Below are 18,155 nucleotides of genomic sequence, written 5' to 3' on the forward strand. Positions count from 1 at the left end.
ATTTTGCCCCTTTATTGATGCAGTTTCTTCATAGTGTCAATGGTCTTTACAATTTGGTATGTTTTTGCAGTGGTTGGTACCAGTTTTTTCTTTCCATATTTAGTGCTTCCTTCAGGAGCTCTTGTAAGGCAGGCCTGGTAGTGACAAAATCTCTCAGCATTTTCTTGTCTGTAAAGGATTTTATTTATCCTTTGTTTATGAAGCTTAGTTTGGCTGGATATGAAATTCTAGGTTGAAAATTCTTTTGCTTAAGAATGTTGAATATTGGTCCCCACTCTCTTCTGCCTTGTAGGGTTTCTGCAGAGAGATCTGATGTTAGTCTGATGGGCTTCCCTTTGCAGGTAACCCGACCTTTCTCTCCGGCTGCCCTTAACATTTTTTCCTTCATTTCAACCTTGGTGAATCTGATGATTATGTGTCTTGGGGTTGCTCTTCTTGAGGAGTATCTTTGTGGCATTCTCTGTATTTCCTGAATTTGAATGTTGGCCTCTCTTGCTAGGTTGGGGAAGTTCTCCTGGAGAATACCCTGAAGAGTATTTTCCAACTTTGTTCCATTCTCCCCATCACTTTCAGGTACACCAATCTAACTTAGGTTTGGTCTTTTCATATAGTCCCATATTTCTTGGAGGCTTTGTTTGTTTCTTTTCATTCTTGTTTCTTTGATCTTGTCTTCTTGCTTTATTTCATTAAGTTGATCTTCAATCTCTGATATCCTTTCTTCTGCTTGATTGATTCGGCTGTTGATACTTTTGTATGCTTCATGAAGTTCTCATGCTGTGTTTTTCAGCTCCATCAGGTCATTTATGTTCTTCTCTAAACGTTATTCTAGTTAGCAATTCCTGTAATTTTTTTCAAGGTTCTTAGCTTCCTTGCATTGGGTTAGAACATGCTCCTTTAGCTCGGAGGAGTTTGTTGTTACCCACCTTCTGAAGCCTACTTCTGTCAGTTTGTCAAACTCATTCTCTGTCCAGTTTTGTTCCCTTGCTGGCGAGGAGTTGTGATCCTTTGGAGGAGAAGAGGTGCTCTGGTGTTTGGAATTTTCAGCCTTTTTGTGTTGGTTTTTCCTCATCTTTGTGGATTTATCTACCTTTGATCTTTAACGTTGGTGACCTTCAGATGCGGTTTCTGTGTGGATGCCATTTTTGTTGTTCTTGATGCTATTCCTTTCTTCTGTTTGTTAGTTTTCCTTCTAACAGTCAGGCCCCTCTGCTGCAGATCTGCTAGAGGTGCTAGAGGTCCACTCCACACCCTGTTTGCCTGGGTATCACCAGTGGAGGCTCAGTTGGAAATGCAGAAATCACCCACCTTCTGCGTTGATCTTGCCGGGAGCTGCAGACCAGAGCTGTTCTATTCAGCCATCTTCCCTTTTCCCTACACAGCTTTAAGATGCCAGGAGATGGAAAGATTTTCATTCCTGACTCTCACATATCTATTGATGATACCCACAGGACAATGAACCTTAGATAGACCCCAGCTCCAATTAGAAACTGAAATACTAGGGAAATGGGATTTTACTGAATGCAAAGATTGAAACTAGAAGGAAATTTAGAGGTATGCTAGTCAAGAGTCACATTTTGGAGACAAGGAAAATGAAATCCGGTGAAATTACCTTTAAACACAGAGGATGCACAGCAAGTATAAACCTTGTCCCTCATTATATTATATTCTATATACAGCTTTACTGTAATGGTTCTTGATCAGGGATATGTATGAAATCCATCTGGGTAGATTTCTTTTAAATATGCATTTAGAAAGGCAAATTTTCCTTATCTTACTAAGGGTAGTAAGAGGACTGATATAATTTAACTATCTTTAGAAGACATTAATGGACATCCAGTATCATATTGCTCTCTAATTCAGCAATGCCCACAGAAGTCAGAAAATGTCCACAAAGGTCAGAAGTACTTAGGCTTCTAATCCCTGTGCTAAATAGCTCCAGATTGCTGTGTTTCATGTTCTTTTGGCTTTCTACTGTGTTTCTGTCCCCTGCTTTGATTTTAGTTATTACTTATTACATGTATCAGAGGGTTTGCATCCAGCAGTCCTAACCTCTACTCCCACAGTTACTACTACCAATGCGAATTGGGACACCAAATAAATACAATCTTTAGAACCATTACAAAGATGATAGTAAAACAGGCTGTGAATGAGGAACTAGGAAAATTCAGTGTAGGGACCCTGTAATACTTACTTTGACTGCTATGGAATGAAATCAGATATGGTATTCTGTAAGAAAGTGGCATACTGGCAAAATGTCCTTTACACAAACCAAACAAAAAATTGATTCTGAGGATTTTTTAACCTCAGGAATGTATGCATTCCTCCATCAAGATTTCTCTCCTGGTTAGTTTTTGTCTTTGTTTCTTTATTTAATAAACTTCATTTTTTAGAGCTGTTTTGGGTTCACAGCAAAACTGAGCAAAAAATAGTTACCATACATTTCCTATTCACACATACACACCCACAACCTCCCCCACTACTGACATCCTGCATCACAAAATCCATGGTGGGTTTTTTAAAGCTATGTAAACACTACCAAAGAGACAGCTTAAATTACCTGTAACACCACAGAACTGTGGGTATTGCTGGTAAAGATGCGTGTAGGTCCTGCCTTGGAAGACTGCAAATGGGATGAGAGGCCCATTTCGCTGCCTCCAAGGGACAATTTCATGTGTTGGTCTTCCTCTTCCACGAGAGATCTGAAAGTTTTTTTACATAAGAAAGAAGGGGAAATTAAAACTTGTACAATTTACAATGAGATTACTTAGAAAAATAATCAGTCACTATCGCAATCATATGACTATGCAATATGGTGAATATTGTTTCACTATATTATATGCTTGTACCACTCTTTATCTTAGAAGAAATGTATATTTGTAAAATGCTTTCCAAGTACAGAAAATACAGATGATAACTGAGAAATCAACTTAAAAGGTGGTTCAAAAATATAGTCACAGAGTTTTTAAAGGCCACAGTAATTACTGTTGATATGTTACTATTTAGATAGCAATGCCATCAAATTATGTTGCATATAGTTAAAATTAATTTGGAACACCTAATTTTGAAAAGATAAAAATAATAGCTACCATTTATTGAATAGTCATTATATAGCAGGTACTTGCCAATAATTTTATACACAGACTAAAGAAGGGTCAGAAACCACTTACCTGGGGTCAAAACGTTATTAAAGTGGTTGGCCCAGGGTTTGAATCTAGGTCTAGTCTGATTCCCACTCCAAACCCCCATTAATAAAAGTAAAAGATTAATTGTTATATATTAATGTGTTACTTTATCTTCTGTTATTAGTAATAGTTCTAAGAAACCCCAACTGAACAAAATTTTTCACATGAAATAATTTCTTTTTCTAGCAGTATCTCTCACTTACCAGTTTGGGATTGCTTAATACCTACAATCTAGTCACATTTCCATCTTTTCAAAGAAATGAATACTAAAAATAGAAATACAGGCAATTCTGTATTTGCATATATTGCAGCAATAATATTTTCAAGGGGCATAAGTACGAGTGGGAGAACCTTAGTCAGTAGGTCACTTAGTTGCAAAGAGACTATGACAATACATTTGATAGCTTAAAAATCTCAGTTAGGTTATACTAAAAATGTGCCATTATTAACAACCTTTCATCATTCCTTAGAAGAGATCTTGTGTTTCTCCATAGGTATACATTGCTAAAATAATCTCTGGATCACCTGCCTAAGAGTGGGGAGCCCATGGCTCATGAATTTGGTTCTGCATTCATGATACAGACTGCTAAAAAGACTGCTAAAATAGACATTAGGAAAAAAGAAGGAGAGCAGATTTTCAAGTGCTGGAACTCTTCATTTTTTCTGCAATTTCCTCAATTTTGAATTATTTGCTTTTCTAACTGTCTAACTGAGCTATCCAATATCAGAAAGGTTTCACCTTTTTTTTCCTGTCATACCTATAACCCCAAGTTGATCAGTTTTAACAAGAAAAAGACTATACTAAAGATTCTGCTTTTTGAATTATGACACCAACCAAGTGGTTTTAATCTTGCAATAATTAGCAAAAATTCTGGCCTTAAGGGTGACATCAATTCTTCTTAATGATATTAGAGCTATAATATAACCAAAAATGAATTAATAATATATAACCATGTTTAATTCAATTCTGATAGATATTTAATAAAGAAGAGAATAATTTAAGATTTTAAAAAGCATAAAAGAAACTGGATATAACCTTCCACCAGAGTTTCAGAGACAGCTTTAAAGAGAATTAAGTTATATTTATGATATATAGCACACACACACACTTTTAAACAACTTTTGTGGACAGACGTTTAAAATTACAGAATCAATTGGAAAAGTCAGAAATTGATTGATGGTGACTGTTATCCCTAACCAGAAAATGTCTATTCATCCAGATTATATTAGTAGGATATTCAGGCAGACTGTTTTATTAGTTTCTGTATTCCCTGCACAGAGCCTGGCACGAAAGACTTAATATATGTCCTCTGAATGAATACAGAATTTTCTTTCTGTAGATCATTCCAAAGACATTTCTTTATTATGCAGTGCTTAAATGACCATCAATTATCATTCTTATAAAACTGCAGATGTAAAAGGGATAGGAGAAAAGCTGAATTCACATTGCCACAATAACATATCCTGGAAATTGCTTTTTTGAGTAAACTACAAGTAACAACTTGTTTACTTTGTCATTTGTCTCTCGCTCTTAAAAACAGAAAGCAAAAAGTGAAAATGCAGCCCTTTCTTGCCAATACAATATGCTTGCCTTTTTAATTAATTACTTCAAAAGCTGAAGAAGCCTGGACTAAAATTATCTTTTTCATGATGTTTTATCAGTATCTTTTGACTTTTTAACATTCAAAACACTCCCTACTAATTTCTGCTTTGGTAACACAGTACATGCCATGTTAACCTTCTTAGCAGATTCAATATTCCCATCTATCTCCCCTTTATTAAGTTTATTGATTGAATGTGAAGAGCACTGTTCTTCAACATTGCAAGGAGGTAACACTTCTCTGCAAAGCCCAAGCCACAATTATATCAATCTATGCTTAAAGGAATGATTATCTGAGTAATTCCAAGAAAAAAAATAAGTTTTTAATCTGATGTTTTTTCAACTCATATAGTTAAATACAATATACATACAAATCATTCTCAGCGTGGGGAGGGGGAGCAGGAGGCATTTTGCCCCTCCTCCCACTCCCATGATTCATAATGTCTGCAGACATTTTTCACTGTCACAACTGAGGATGCTGCTAAACATCCTACAAAACACAGGACAGTTCTCAAGGTCAAAGCTGTTCTCAGGCCGAAAAGTCAAGTGCCAAAGGTGAGAAATCCTAATATAGAGGAATTTACTGTCTCATGAAAATTTTTCTCAAGCAATTTCATGATTTAAATAATTTCCCAGTCATAGGGTTGAATCCATGAGGTAATGCGAGCAATATGAAACACAGCAGGATTATTAATTATCACTAATTCTTCCAAGGCTACCTAACAGAATATCTCTGCTCTCCACAGGCCCATCAATTTGAAAACTCAAGTCTAAGAGTAAAAAAGTAGATAATGGCTTTGAAGTTTATAAGAAAATTATGCAGCAAAGCTTTTGTTTTACATAAGCTCATGTAAGAATAATAATTTCCTAAATCTGCATAAAACAGTTGTTATTTGGATCCACTTTTACATGTTAAGTTAGAATCTGGCAAATTCTGTCTAAATAGTCCCATTTCACCAACCCTACAAGATTATTCATGAGAGAGACTATATTAACGAATTTTGTTTCTAAAAATTAAACCTCTCTTTTCCCTACAATATTATAGTCTGCATATTGCCTGCATGCCACCCCCCGCCTACCCAATCACCACAGCACACATCTTATTCTTGAAACAATGACCAACCATAAAGCACAAGAGCAATCTTTCACAAGGTGTACGTGAATCACTCAACTGTGCTTGTTCAAAGAATACAACTACTTTTTTGATGAGTATTAGCTTAGAGATGGAGGCACTGTCTGATCATTTTACTGAAAACATTGTAAACGTGGTCAAACCAAACATACACAGACTGTGGCATTTCTCTGCACTGCATTTAAAGACAAAGGGAAAAAAGTCTAAGCCATTGTCATATGTTAACAAAGGGCTGCCAACATTGTAATCTTCCCTCGAAATGTCCACATATTTAAAATTACCCGAAGGGAAACGTGTAAGTGATATGGGCACACAATTCACAAAGATCAAGGTGCAAATGGTTAGCAGATAGAAAAAGTTCAACCTCATCAGTATTCCAGAATATGCACAAAGATTCTATCTTTAAACCTGCAAAATTATCAGAGTACAAGATATACTCTCAAAATTGCTAGTGCAAACATGTAATAAACTCCTACTACTGTCTGCATAGAATTGTTCATCCAAATGGATTTTTTCAAAGGAAATTTAAAACTCACTAAATGGACAAATGTGGTTTTTTTTAATAGCAAGCAACATGACAATGAAGAATTGTGTCCTAGTATCTATGTCCCGGTAGGCAGGCCAAAGCAAGAGTGCTCTGCTGATCTGATTTAAATGTGTTTTCTTCAATGAATCCCTCTGTAGAGGTTTAATTTGGTAGACGTTCTATAGAGAACCACGTACTCTTAGAATTCATTATAGTAAATATGTTTGTTGGAATGCTATATGAGGAAGGAAAAAGCATCTCTTAATGGCATCATTTGGCTCAAAAGCCACAAATAATCTTCCAATGTTCCTCAATCTCCGTACCTAAATAAATCCCACGATAATCCACTGAAACCAGTATCATTGTGTTTAAAAAATAAGATATCATCTTGATCAATTATAAAATGTGTACCTCAATTTCTTGGTTTCTATCACTGCAAATAGCAGTTCATGTTATACAGAAACCCAGGTGTGGTCAAATTTCATTGTCAAGGAAAAGGGAACATTTTGGTGTTTCTTGAAATTATTATCATGAAAACACAATAAAAACACTTAACTTTTCTTGGTAGAGAGGTTATGTGTGCCAATTCATGCACTGGTACATTAACGTCTAGCTCACATCAAATAAAAAGCAACATCTTGATACTGCTATGAATAAAAGACTGTTTTCTACACTTTCCTGTACTGTTTGTAATTTCTGAAGGGGAAAAAAAGAAGAAATGAATTAGAGAAAAGCTAGAAAGGTAAAAGTATATGAACAACACTTTTCTCTTTAGTTCCCTGATTTGTTTCGTAGTGCTTTACTTGCCATCATTTCATTACCAAAAAAGGTTAAATCTAACAATATATGCTAAAAACTCAATTTCACTGCAACAAAAAAATGAAAGTCCCAGGCTGGGCGTGGTGGCTCACGCCTGTAATCCCAGCACTTTGGAAGGCCAAAGTGGGCAGATCACCTGAGATCAGGAGTTCGAGACCAGCCCAGCCAACATGGTAAAACCCTGTCTCCACTAAAAGCACAAAAATCAGCCGCACGGTGGCAGGTGCCTGTAATCCTAGCTACTTAGGAGGCTGAGGCAGGGGAATGGCTTGAACCCTGGGGGGCGGGGGGGCAGTGAGCCGAGACTGTGCCACTGCACTCCAGCCTAGGTGAAAGAGTGAAACTCCGTCTCAAAAGAAAAAAAAAAAAAAAAGAAAAAGAAAAAAAGTCTCTTGCGTTAGTGTCAAAAGTATAATATAGATATTTCAAGTTCCCCAGATTAATAATACTACCTTAACTAAAGTTGGTGTCAGTGGGTTGCTACACAGGAACAACAATAACAAAACAAAATGAAAACAAAAACAAGAAAGCTATGAATGGTTTAACAATACAACAAAACAGGTTGGTTAATCAAGGCACTGACTATCCACTACCCAACCCCCAGGAAAATAAAATACATATTGCTCACACTCACAATTTAAAAAGAAAATCAAGAAAAAATTCTTCAAAGTACTTTCCATCCATTTGTTTTTCTGCTCTGAAACAGAGAAGTGTCTGCTAGCAGCAGCATTTGCTAAATGAAACATTTCTTGTGATAAAGTTGCATGGCAGGTGGAGAAGAAATTTCACCACCTGTTCTCATACTCATTTGAATTTCAGGGCTAAATCTGTCAAGGTATTTCCTTCCACCCTTGAGAAATAAATTAAAAACTTAAGATGGTAGAAGCCATTTTCCATTGGCTTTTTAAGATAGAGTCAAAGTATTCATACTGCATTGAATTTGAAAGATATTAATAGCTTTTCTACTCCTCTCTCCACACTTCCCAAACAAAAGCTGAATGATATCACACACGTTTGAGTGTACACATACTCAACTTTCATTATGAAAAAAAGGAACATGTTTTGAAAAAATCGGGAACAAAATTTCCAACTCATGAAGTAAACTAATGTATATAAAATAAGCCTGGCATTTTTGTTGAAAAAAATTAAAAACGTAAACTTTCAAATATTGAAAGATTTGTCCCCCAACTAAAATGTCATTTATAGTATCATTACACAAAGAAATTATAAATATCACAGCAACTTCTCTCTCTTTTTTCTTTTTCAAATACCAACAAGAGTGAGCTTGAAAGTAACATCTATTAATAAGGCATAAATTAATTGTTGTTAATGAGAACACATGGACACAGGAAGGGGAACATCACACTCCGGGGACTGTTGTGGGGTGGGGGGAGGGGGGAGGGACAGCATTATGAGATATACCTAATGCTAAATGACGAGTTAATGGCTGCAGCCCACCAACATGGCACATGGATACATATGTAACAAACCTGCACATTGTGCACATGTACCCTAAAACTTAAAGTATAATAATAATAATTTAAAAAAAGAAATTTAAAAACCAACTCCTTCAGGCCACTAGTTTCCCTTCTGTTTATGATGTTTATCACTTCACATTTTTAATTAGTAAAGTATAAAATGAATCATAAAAAAATTAATTATTGTTTAAAGAATATATCTTCTTAATGAGGTGTTTGCCTGAAAGGAATCAAGAAAGATAAAGCTTTTGTTAGTTATTCGTAGTTTTTTAAATGACATAAATATATTATTGTCTACTTGAAATCATTTCACTAATGGAACTCTTTAGTTACAGATGAGATTTTATAAAATAGCTGCTATCTTTCCAAGGCTATAAGAAGCTATTGCACTGGCTATAAGCAGCTATTGCACAGGCTTCTTATATGCATATGTCTGTCACATTTAAAATAGAACGGTATTAATAAATAGCTTATGTCTGTTTTAACATAGGAATAAGATCGTTTACCCAGCACCTGCTGTGTACTAAGCACTGTGCCAGGCACATGCTAGTATCCTACTTAATCCTTGTAATAATCTCATTTAAAGACAGGGAACTGAAGCTCGGAGAGTTTAAGGCCTCACCATGAGTCTAGTAACTATGATTTGAACCCACATCTGAATCCAGAGCCTACATTGTTCCCATTTATACCAAGCCTAAAAAATTAAAAATAGCAGACAGTAGAGGCTATAATAAGTCACTTAGCATTTCAATGCTTAATTTATAAGCACAAGGAGGATATCAGAGAGATACATTCTGTTATAGGCAAGTAATTTTCTGGTTTAATTAATTCAATCTGAAGATCACTTACTTTTACCATTCTATTTCCGTAAAAGCAATACCAACACTAAAAATCTTTCATGCTATTCTCCCAACACATATGGGGTAGGGAGGTAGTAAATCCTAGAAAATAACTCAGTTGGAATTTGGGGAGAATTTCACATACTGACATCAACATTTAAAAGAACACATTCTGAACTCTAATGCCAACCATCACAATAACAGATATAACACTATGACATAGATAAGGGAATTGGGCTAGACAAATGATACTCCATTAGATAACTATAACAGGATGAAAGTTAATTACCCAAATCAAAAGGCATTTCCACTGAATATCTCAATCTTGTCCTTAAATAACTTCAAAATAATATTTGCTCCCTCTACTTAGCATATTTCAAGACTTTAGTGTCCCTTCATCTTTTAAAATTTATATACCAGTTAAACTGCATCATGTCCAATTCATCTTGACCAAAAATGTTTCTATTTAGAAAGCTTAGTTTACATATTATTTCTCATTCTCCACATTTCTTATATTTGTGTGAAAGCAAGATAAGTAGATGGGTAGATTGGTAGATAGGTAGACGGATGGATGGATGGATGGATGGATGGATGGATGGATAAATGGATACATGGATGGATGAATGGTAGGTAGATAGGGTATGTAAGAATCCATTCTATTTTCTGAATGAGATAATTATTTTATTTCTAATGAAGTAATTTAAAAATAATTAGAAGATGAATGAATTTCTAAATGTTGATTCCATACCTTCTATACAAACAAGTGAATTCAAATCTTCCTTGCTTTTATAAAACCACATAGGTGAAAGAATGCACATGTGGTAATGGTGGTAGGGAGATGGCAATATGTAGAAGTGGGCTAGGAGAAACAGCATGTGCTCCCATCACTGTCAAGAGTCCCCTTCCCAGTGCACAGAGGAAATAGTTACAATCCTCTGGTGAAGCATAGGCCCTCTAGAAGGATGCTTCGCCCTACAGCTAGCACCCAGCCTGCCCTTTGAGAAGTCTCTATATCTGCAGCAGTGAGTTGCCTTCTCTTTCTTTAATCCAAAAATGAAGAAACTGGAATGGGTATTCCAACCCCTTCAATGCCCAGGCCAATTTTCTAGGAGCTTTGCTTCCAGAGGATTTGCTAACCAAGGTGTCATTTTACTCCCATTATCTGTAGCTCATCAACTTTAAAATTTGACTCTTTTTGCTAAGGTGCATTAAAATCAAAAAGCATGTTAAGAAAGAACTGTGTTTCACCTTCCTAAGATTTTTATTAAATATTCAAACATCTGAGTTACCCAATTTTAGAGTTTATTATTAAAGCAGATTCCACAAACTCAAAACCAATTAGAAATAACTGAGACAAATCTATTTGGGAACAGGAGACTCATTAATCAACTGCTAAAAGGTGGTGAAAATCCTATCCTTTTCTGAATTTCCCAGTTCTATTCAACTTCACAAAGTCAGTAATTCGTGACCAGCTCTTAAGAGAATGTTTATTTATCTTTTAAGGGGAAACATGAAAAAACCTAAGAGTAAGACTCACAAAGTAATAACCGTTGCATTCCATGTTTTAAGAAATATAATTGGTAACCCTAAGAGTCCCAATGACTCTATGTATTCAAAGCCCGTAAAAAATTTACCAAATCTCAGTCTTGATTTTTGTAATGGCCTGGAGTCATCTCTAATTATTTCAATGAATGTAGGAAAAAATTAGTATCAAATCAATCATATGTTTTCAATATGACAGCCAGTATTTTTAAGACAGGGGAGAATAATACAAAAAAAGAAGACAGTCTCTCAACCAAATGAGTCTGGGAATCACTCTTAGGATAGTTCTTTCAAGCTCATCACAGATATGTGGCTCAATGGAAGCAAAGACTCTAAGTATCATTTTTCAACATTAAAGTTATTGTCCCTTTTCTGCATATCTGCCTCACCATTAACGGTGTTTTTCCACAAAACTTTATTAGAAGACTTCAATTTATCCCTTTTGTACTATGCTTCCCATAAAGAAACATATCCTTTGCTGGCCATAAGCTCTCAGGTTGTTAGGAGATGCAAAAAGTCTTTACTGTTACTTACAGCCCACTCACCTATCTACATATTCACAGTTATCACACTCCAAGAGTATATATGTGGTCTTTAGCTCTAGGACTGGTTCCTGGTTTTTCACCTAAAATGTTTTAGGATCCACCATTTTACTACACTCCTAGAAAACTATTTTAATTAAGATCACTATAATATTCCAGTCCATATCACAGAGCAATTTCAGGATCTAGCCACAGACAACTCTGCTAACGTGAATAACAAAAATTGCTCTACCAAAACCACCATAAGTGTTTATCCATGGTGCAGTAACTCTAAAGAAGGATTCATTTGGGCAAAGTATTTATGTGTCACAACTATACATCATTACCTAAAATATTAAAACATATTTACAAAATTTATAATGTTTTTCTGGAAGGCAGACTGATGATTTGGGGAGGGGCTATTCCAAATTATAAATCATCAAGGAATTTGTCTCTTTAGGGGTAAGATGTTTATTTTTAGAAACATCATGTTCTCTGGCTAAAAGAAGGCTATGTGTTCTTGGGTAGAACATACCATTGTGATAAAAATGACATAGTAGGCATCAAGCATTCAAATCTCCTGGTCATTTAAATGGGAATTTTAAATTGAAGATAACTGGAGCGTTTTCAGATTGTGTGTACATGTGTTTTGCAGAAGCAATCTATGAATCATGAAGTAGTAATGAAGTACTTATCTTAATCTGTGTGAGATAAATGAAAAAAGAGAAGCATTCCTTTCCTTCCTTTTATACAGTCCTTTAAACCAGTGTTTCACACCCCAAACTATAATTTCTGACTCTCAGTGCAGGTGAGAAGCAGACAAAAGGGGAGAAGAGTCACCATGTAGATGAGAGTAGCAAGGAGTCAAGGTGTTAAAAGTTTCCCTAGCTAGTCGGAAAATGCCACTACCCTCACTCACTCCATCTCCATGAGCTACTTGTTGAAGCAATCATCATTTTTACATCTTCAAAATCCAATCTTTTCATATGTCAAAGATACGCTTAATGGTAATGAATTTGACTACATACATATTTCTTAATGACCATTCCTAAAATGTTGGTCAGTCAGAAGAAATTTCAGGAATCTCCGATGTATCCTGATATTATACATTCAAAAGAACTATAGATAAAATATTTGGATTCTAAAAGGCAATTGCTCTCACCAAAATTATTTGGCCACCTTTGACCCTTGCTTCTTCCCCATTTCCCATGTCCAATCAACTGTTAACTTCAACTGAATCTCTCTCTAGAATGCTCCTATCCTTCAACCCCCATCCACTCTCACTGCCTCTACCATAGTTCTTGTCTCAATTACCTCTTACCTGGATTTAATTATAATTTTCACATACATAATGGTTTTTATATATACTGTGATTGTATTTATAGCTCACAAAAGCACTCCCTTGCTCAAAGGTATTCAGTGAGTCACTGCTTGACGAACAGAAGCCAAATCCTACACTCTTTGAAGTCAAGGCTTCCTGGCCTCGCCCTCCTTAACTAATTGCACAGTCCAGCAAATTATTCACAATAAATGTTTGTTTAATGACCATAGAACAAACAAAAATCCAAATATACTTACAAACTACCAATTGTTTTGCTTTGGAATATATTGATTTTACATATTCACAGCTATGCATTTTTTGTCTCTTGCTAAACAAGTAATGTGTAAAAGCCATTGTATTTAATCATTTTTAACACAAAGAAAATTCATTCAATTTAAATATAATATCGGATAAACCTTTATGGTTAGGTTGAAGCCCTTTAAGTATAAAAAATTCAGGACATAAATGTAAATACTTTTTTGAGTGCTAATTTTTAATTTATTTCTCCTAAACCCTAGTCAGGTTTTCTTTTCTCCTAGTCAGTGATTTATTTTATCAAACTATACACACAAAACACATTATCATTTAAGTAAAAGCATATTAGCTTCAAAACATAAATATCTCAAATAGTTTTCTCCATTATGATGAACAGCATGCAAAAATAAGTCAAATAACTCTTAACTTTGAGAGTAGTTTCTATCGTAGAACAGATTTTAAAAAAACCTTATTTTCCTTATCAGTTACAATTTGATGAACCATGACTAAAGTATTTTGGTCACTGGTAGATTGCTTCTAGTAAAATTACTTTCAGTCTGTGCCAGCATCATGGTATTTCTCAGCAACAATGAACAGAATCTGGATTTTTGATTAGTTCTTTTCATAGGAAATACAGTCATAACTTATTCTCTAACAAGACCATGATACACAATAGCCCCCATTACTCGGTGGATACATTCCAAGACCCCCAGTGGATGTTTGAAACTATGGATATAACAAATCCCATATACACTACGTTTTATTCCTATACATACATAACTACCTGGTTTATAAATTAGGTACAGTAAGATATCAACAACAATAACTAATAATAAATAGAACAATTATAACAATATACTTTAATAAAAGTTATGTGAATGTGCTCTTTTCCTCTGTCTCTTTCTCAAAATATCTTATACTGTACTCACCTATTTTCATGCCATGGTTAACCATGGGTAACTCATTCCAAGGAGTTGGAAATCATGCATAAGGGACAACTACTATATTCAATTACTGTGTATATCAGATGAATAAACTTAACACTTTCATGTGAAGTGATCTGCACAGAGGTACAGACCTAAAAACTATTCTCTAAATTCATTTATAAAATCGACATTTATTGAGCATCTGCTATGTGCCAGGCACTGCACTAGATGATAGGAAAACAAAGAGCTGTCAGGATACTTGCCTGCTAAGAGATGATAATAAAAAACACTTACTTTCCAAATAATTAAATGATATAAAATAATAAATGCTTACCACTATTTACTAACAAATATCATGTTGTATCATTCATAGAAACCACAGTAACAAAACAATTGCCAACTTTTTTCTCTAATCCATAAGGGTATCAGTTCATATTTAGCATATAAGCACCAAATAAAAATAAATAAATAATATCAACTTTCCTTACTATTATTTTAAAGGGTTATTTGTTCAAGATCAGGCTATCTGCAGGGCTGGATCAGCAATCACACAATATTCACTATTCAAAAACATAATGTGCAATTTTAATTATATTGAAGAAAGTCAAAACTCTTGATGATGTGATAGTACCTCATATCATTTGAAAAAAAAAACACTAATTGCATCTATCTATATGCTTCAGCAACATTTCTATGAAAAGTATATTAATGAGCCAAGTCTCCAGTCTACTTAAAACCAGACCTTTGTTTCCAGTTCCACGAACTTTGTTTAGCTGTGAATCATTCAGAAATGACTGCATGCACACACCCTCTGTAGGAAAGTGATCATAACGAATGAGAAAATCACTTCAATTTGGTGATGCTAAGGGGTTATCTACTGGACAATGATTCACAATCTAGTGTCATCCATATACTTTTCAAAATTGTATTTCAAATATTTTGTAGGTCCACCCAAACTAAAGCTAGATCAGACTATTAATTAAGAACATGCTTCACTGTCAGACAAGAGAAAAGCTCTGATATAATCGCATCTAATAAAGAGAAACCTAGTTAAGATTTTGTAGAGCTGGTCTTTAACATTAATTTTAATGCAGTTGAAGAAATGGTATTTTAAAAAGGAAATATAAATTAAGACTGGGTTAAATCACCAAATACAAATGTACACAGATGGAGAAAAAGTGATCAGGCATTAATATCACATTCTCTTTCAAGGTAAATGGTATGACCAAAAGAGTGATTTCTAAGGTTCCTATCAGCTTGTGGATTGAAAGAACCCTGATTGAGATAATTATGCACATTATATGATGTCAAGGTCTTATCTCATTGATCAGTGAAAAGCTCTATATTTTTGAAACCAGAAAAAAAAGTGAAAAAAAAAGATGTTACAGGGCAACTCATAAATGATTAGCCAAGTTCACTTAGAACTTTTAGAAACAGCTGTGGTGAGAGACTTAAATGTGGGAAGCAAGAAGGGAATGCAGTTAGGTACAGAGGGATCGCATAAGCACAAATTAAGCCCAATTGCCCACATACACTCAACTGAGCTTGCCACTCCAATTCATCATTCTCATAATATTTGGTTCTCTAAATTTTAGTGCTCTAAAACACAATATTTTCAATCTAAACCTTTTAAATTTAAAATACCATCTGAAGGCCAAGTGTGGTGGCTCATGTCCCTAATCCCAGCACTTTGCGGGGCACAGGTTGGGGGCAGGGGGATAGCTTGAGGCTAGGAGTTCACGACCAGTCTTGGAAACACAGCAATATCCTGTCTCTACAAAAAAAGTAATAATAACAAATTAAAATACCATCAAGCCCCTGCACCTGCCATAATAGGAGCCAGACAATGTCTAGAAAGTTTGGTAACCAGATCTGAGATCAGAACTTTCCTGGATGCACCTCCAAGTTTAGAAATGCCACTTTTGAGGCCATAACTTGCTGAAGAATCAAACATAATGGTCAATGAGTAGCATAGACAGTCCTCACCTGTTATTTAACTGTTCCTATTTCACTCAGTAGATGTTACCTGACACTCAAATTTTCAATATTTGCCCCCTGCACCTGCCAAAGACCAAACACTAAAGTGCATTAGCAACAACCACATAATCATATGCCACTGCTAGATAATTCAGTACTATGTTTTGAAGATTTTTAAGGTTCTCAACAACCTGTATTACTTGAATTTCCAGAGACATGCAAAGACCTTCTAGCTGTTAACTATTATTTTCTGGTAGCCTTTATGTTCAATCTGATTTTGAACAGTCTTTTGAATAAACTGAAAATGTTTTGGGAAGGTAGAAATGTAGAGTCCTTTGAAATTTTTTTCAATGCAATAAAATGCAATCAACATCAACCAACTTGTATTATGCATACACTTCAGTACTTTTTAAATGGCTCTGATAACAGTGGAGTTATTCTGAATGATTCTGCTTGTTGCATCAAATTTTATTAAGAAAACTAATTTCATGATTTTATTCAAAAGGTAGCACTATTACTTATTAACTTTTAATAAGAGACTTGGGCTATGTGAACCATCTCAAAATAGCCTGAATTTTCAAAAAAATAGTTTTTAAATAACTAGCATCTTCAATTTCACTCATATCTGTATTTTATATGATTGTATATGCTTGCAAAATCGATGTAATCAAAACAATTGCTCCTATTTTATAAAATGTAGAGCACACTAAAACCTCTAATAGGAGAAACTTGTTTTCATGATACTTTCAACACAACCCCAGATTATAGTTCTGTTACTGGATAATTCCACTTTTTAATAAGATTTCCATGAAATCATTGTTGCAAGGACTGAGAACTGCCTATGTAATGTTTAAACTATTATAATTTTCAAGAACAAAACTACTGATCCAGAGATTAATAAATATGGCTTAGTTACAGGAATGCAAAATATGTAGAACCACTTGGGTTAATTGGAACACTTTCTACAACGCATGTGTAAGCCTAACATGATTGTGTTCAACTAGAGTATTGTAGATAGAACAAATGACCTCCTAAAGATGTCCATATCTTAACCCCAGGAATCTGTGGAGATGTTGTTATATGGCAAAGGAAACTTTGAAAATGTGATAAAGGTTACGAACTTTGAAATGGGGAGTGTCTTGTTTTATCCAGGTAGCCTAATCTAATTACATGAGTCCTGAAAAAAATGGAAGAGGAAGGCAGAAGAGTGAGCCAGAAAGCAGTGTGAAAAGGATTCAACCTGCTGTCGCTGGCCTTAACGAGGGAGGAATGGGGCTGGAATGCAAGCAATCTCTAGAAGCTGAAATTATCCTTTAACTTACAGCCAGCGAGATGATAGGAACCTTGGTCCTACAGCCACAAAGAACGGAATTTTGTCAATGACAGGAATGAGCAGGAAACAGATTCTCCCCTAGAGCCTCAGCCTTGCTGACACTTTTATTTGAGCCCCGTGAGACCAGTAACAAATTTCTGATCTGAAAAAAACTGTAAGATAATATGCCAAGCATGGTGGCTCATGCCTGTAATCCCAGTACTTTGGGAGGCTGAGACAGGAGGATAGCTTGAGCCCAGGAGTTTGAAACCAGCCTGGGTAACACAGCAAGACCTCATCTCTACAAATAATAATAATAATAATAATAATAATAATAATAATAATAATAATAATAGAAGAAGAAGAAAGACGAAAGAAGAAGGAAGAAGGAGAAGGAAGAAGAAGGAGAAGGAAGAAGAAGGAGGAGGAGGAGGAGGAGAAAGGAGAAAGAAGGAGAAGGAGGAGAAGGAGAAGGAGGAAAAGGAGAAGGAGGAGAAGAAAAGAGAGGAGAAGGAGGAGGAGAAGGAGAAGGAGACGGAGACGGAGAAAGAAAGAAAGGAAAAAGAAGAAAGAAGAAGAGGAAGAAGAAGAAGAAAAAAGAAGAAGAAAGAAGAAGAAGAAAAGAAGAAGAAAGAAGAAGAAAGGAAGAAAAGAAAGAAGAAGAAGAAGAAAGAAGAAGAAGAAAGAAAGAAGAAGAAAGAAAAGAAGAAAGAAGAAGAGAAGAA

General features: G+C 35.2%; 1 protein-coding gene across 5 annotated transcripts in view; it reads right to left on the reverse strand.

The window, feature by feature from the left end:
• The window catches only part of KLHL13 (kelch like family member 13), a 234,818-nt gene that overhangs the window by 51,416 nt on the left and 165,247 nt on the right, over positions 1-18,155 (reverse strand). For all 5 annotated transcript variants that reach the window (XM_032757505.2, XM_058441793.1, XM_058441794.1 and 2 more), the window contains one exon: positions 2,558-2,699. In XM_032757505.2, coding sequence (XP_032613396.1) covers positions 2,558-2,671 — 114 coding nt within the window. In that variant the 5' untranslated portion in view covers positions 2,672-2,699. The remainder of the gene's footprint in view (positions 1-2,557; positions 2,700-18,155) is intronic.

The sequence above is a fragment of the Hylobates moloch genome, unplaced genomic scaffold (genome assembly GCF_009828535.3).
Source record: "Hylobates moloch isolate HMO894 unplaced genomic scaffold, HMol_V3 SCAFFOLD_7, whole genome shotgun sequence".
In the NCBI taxonomy this organism is placed as follows: Eukaryota; Metazoa; Chordata; class Mammalia; order Primates; family Hylobatidae; genus Hylobates; species Hylobates moloch.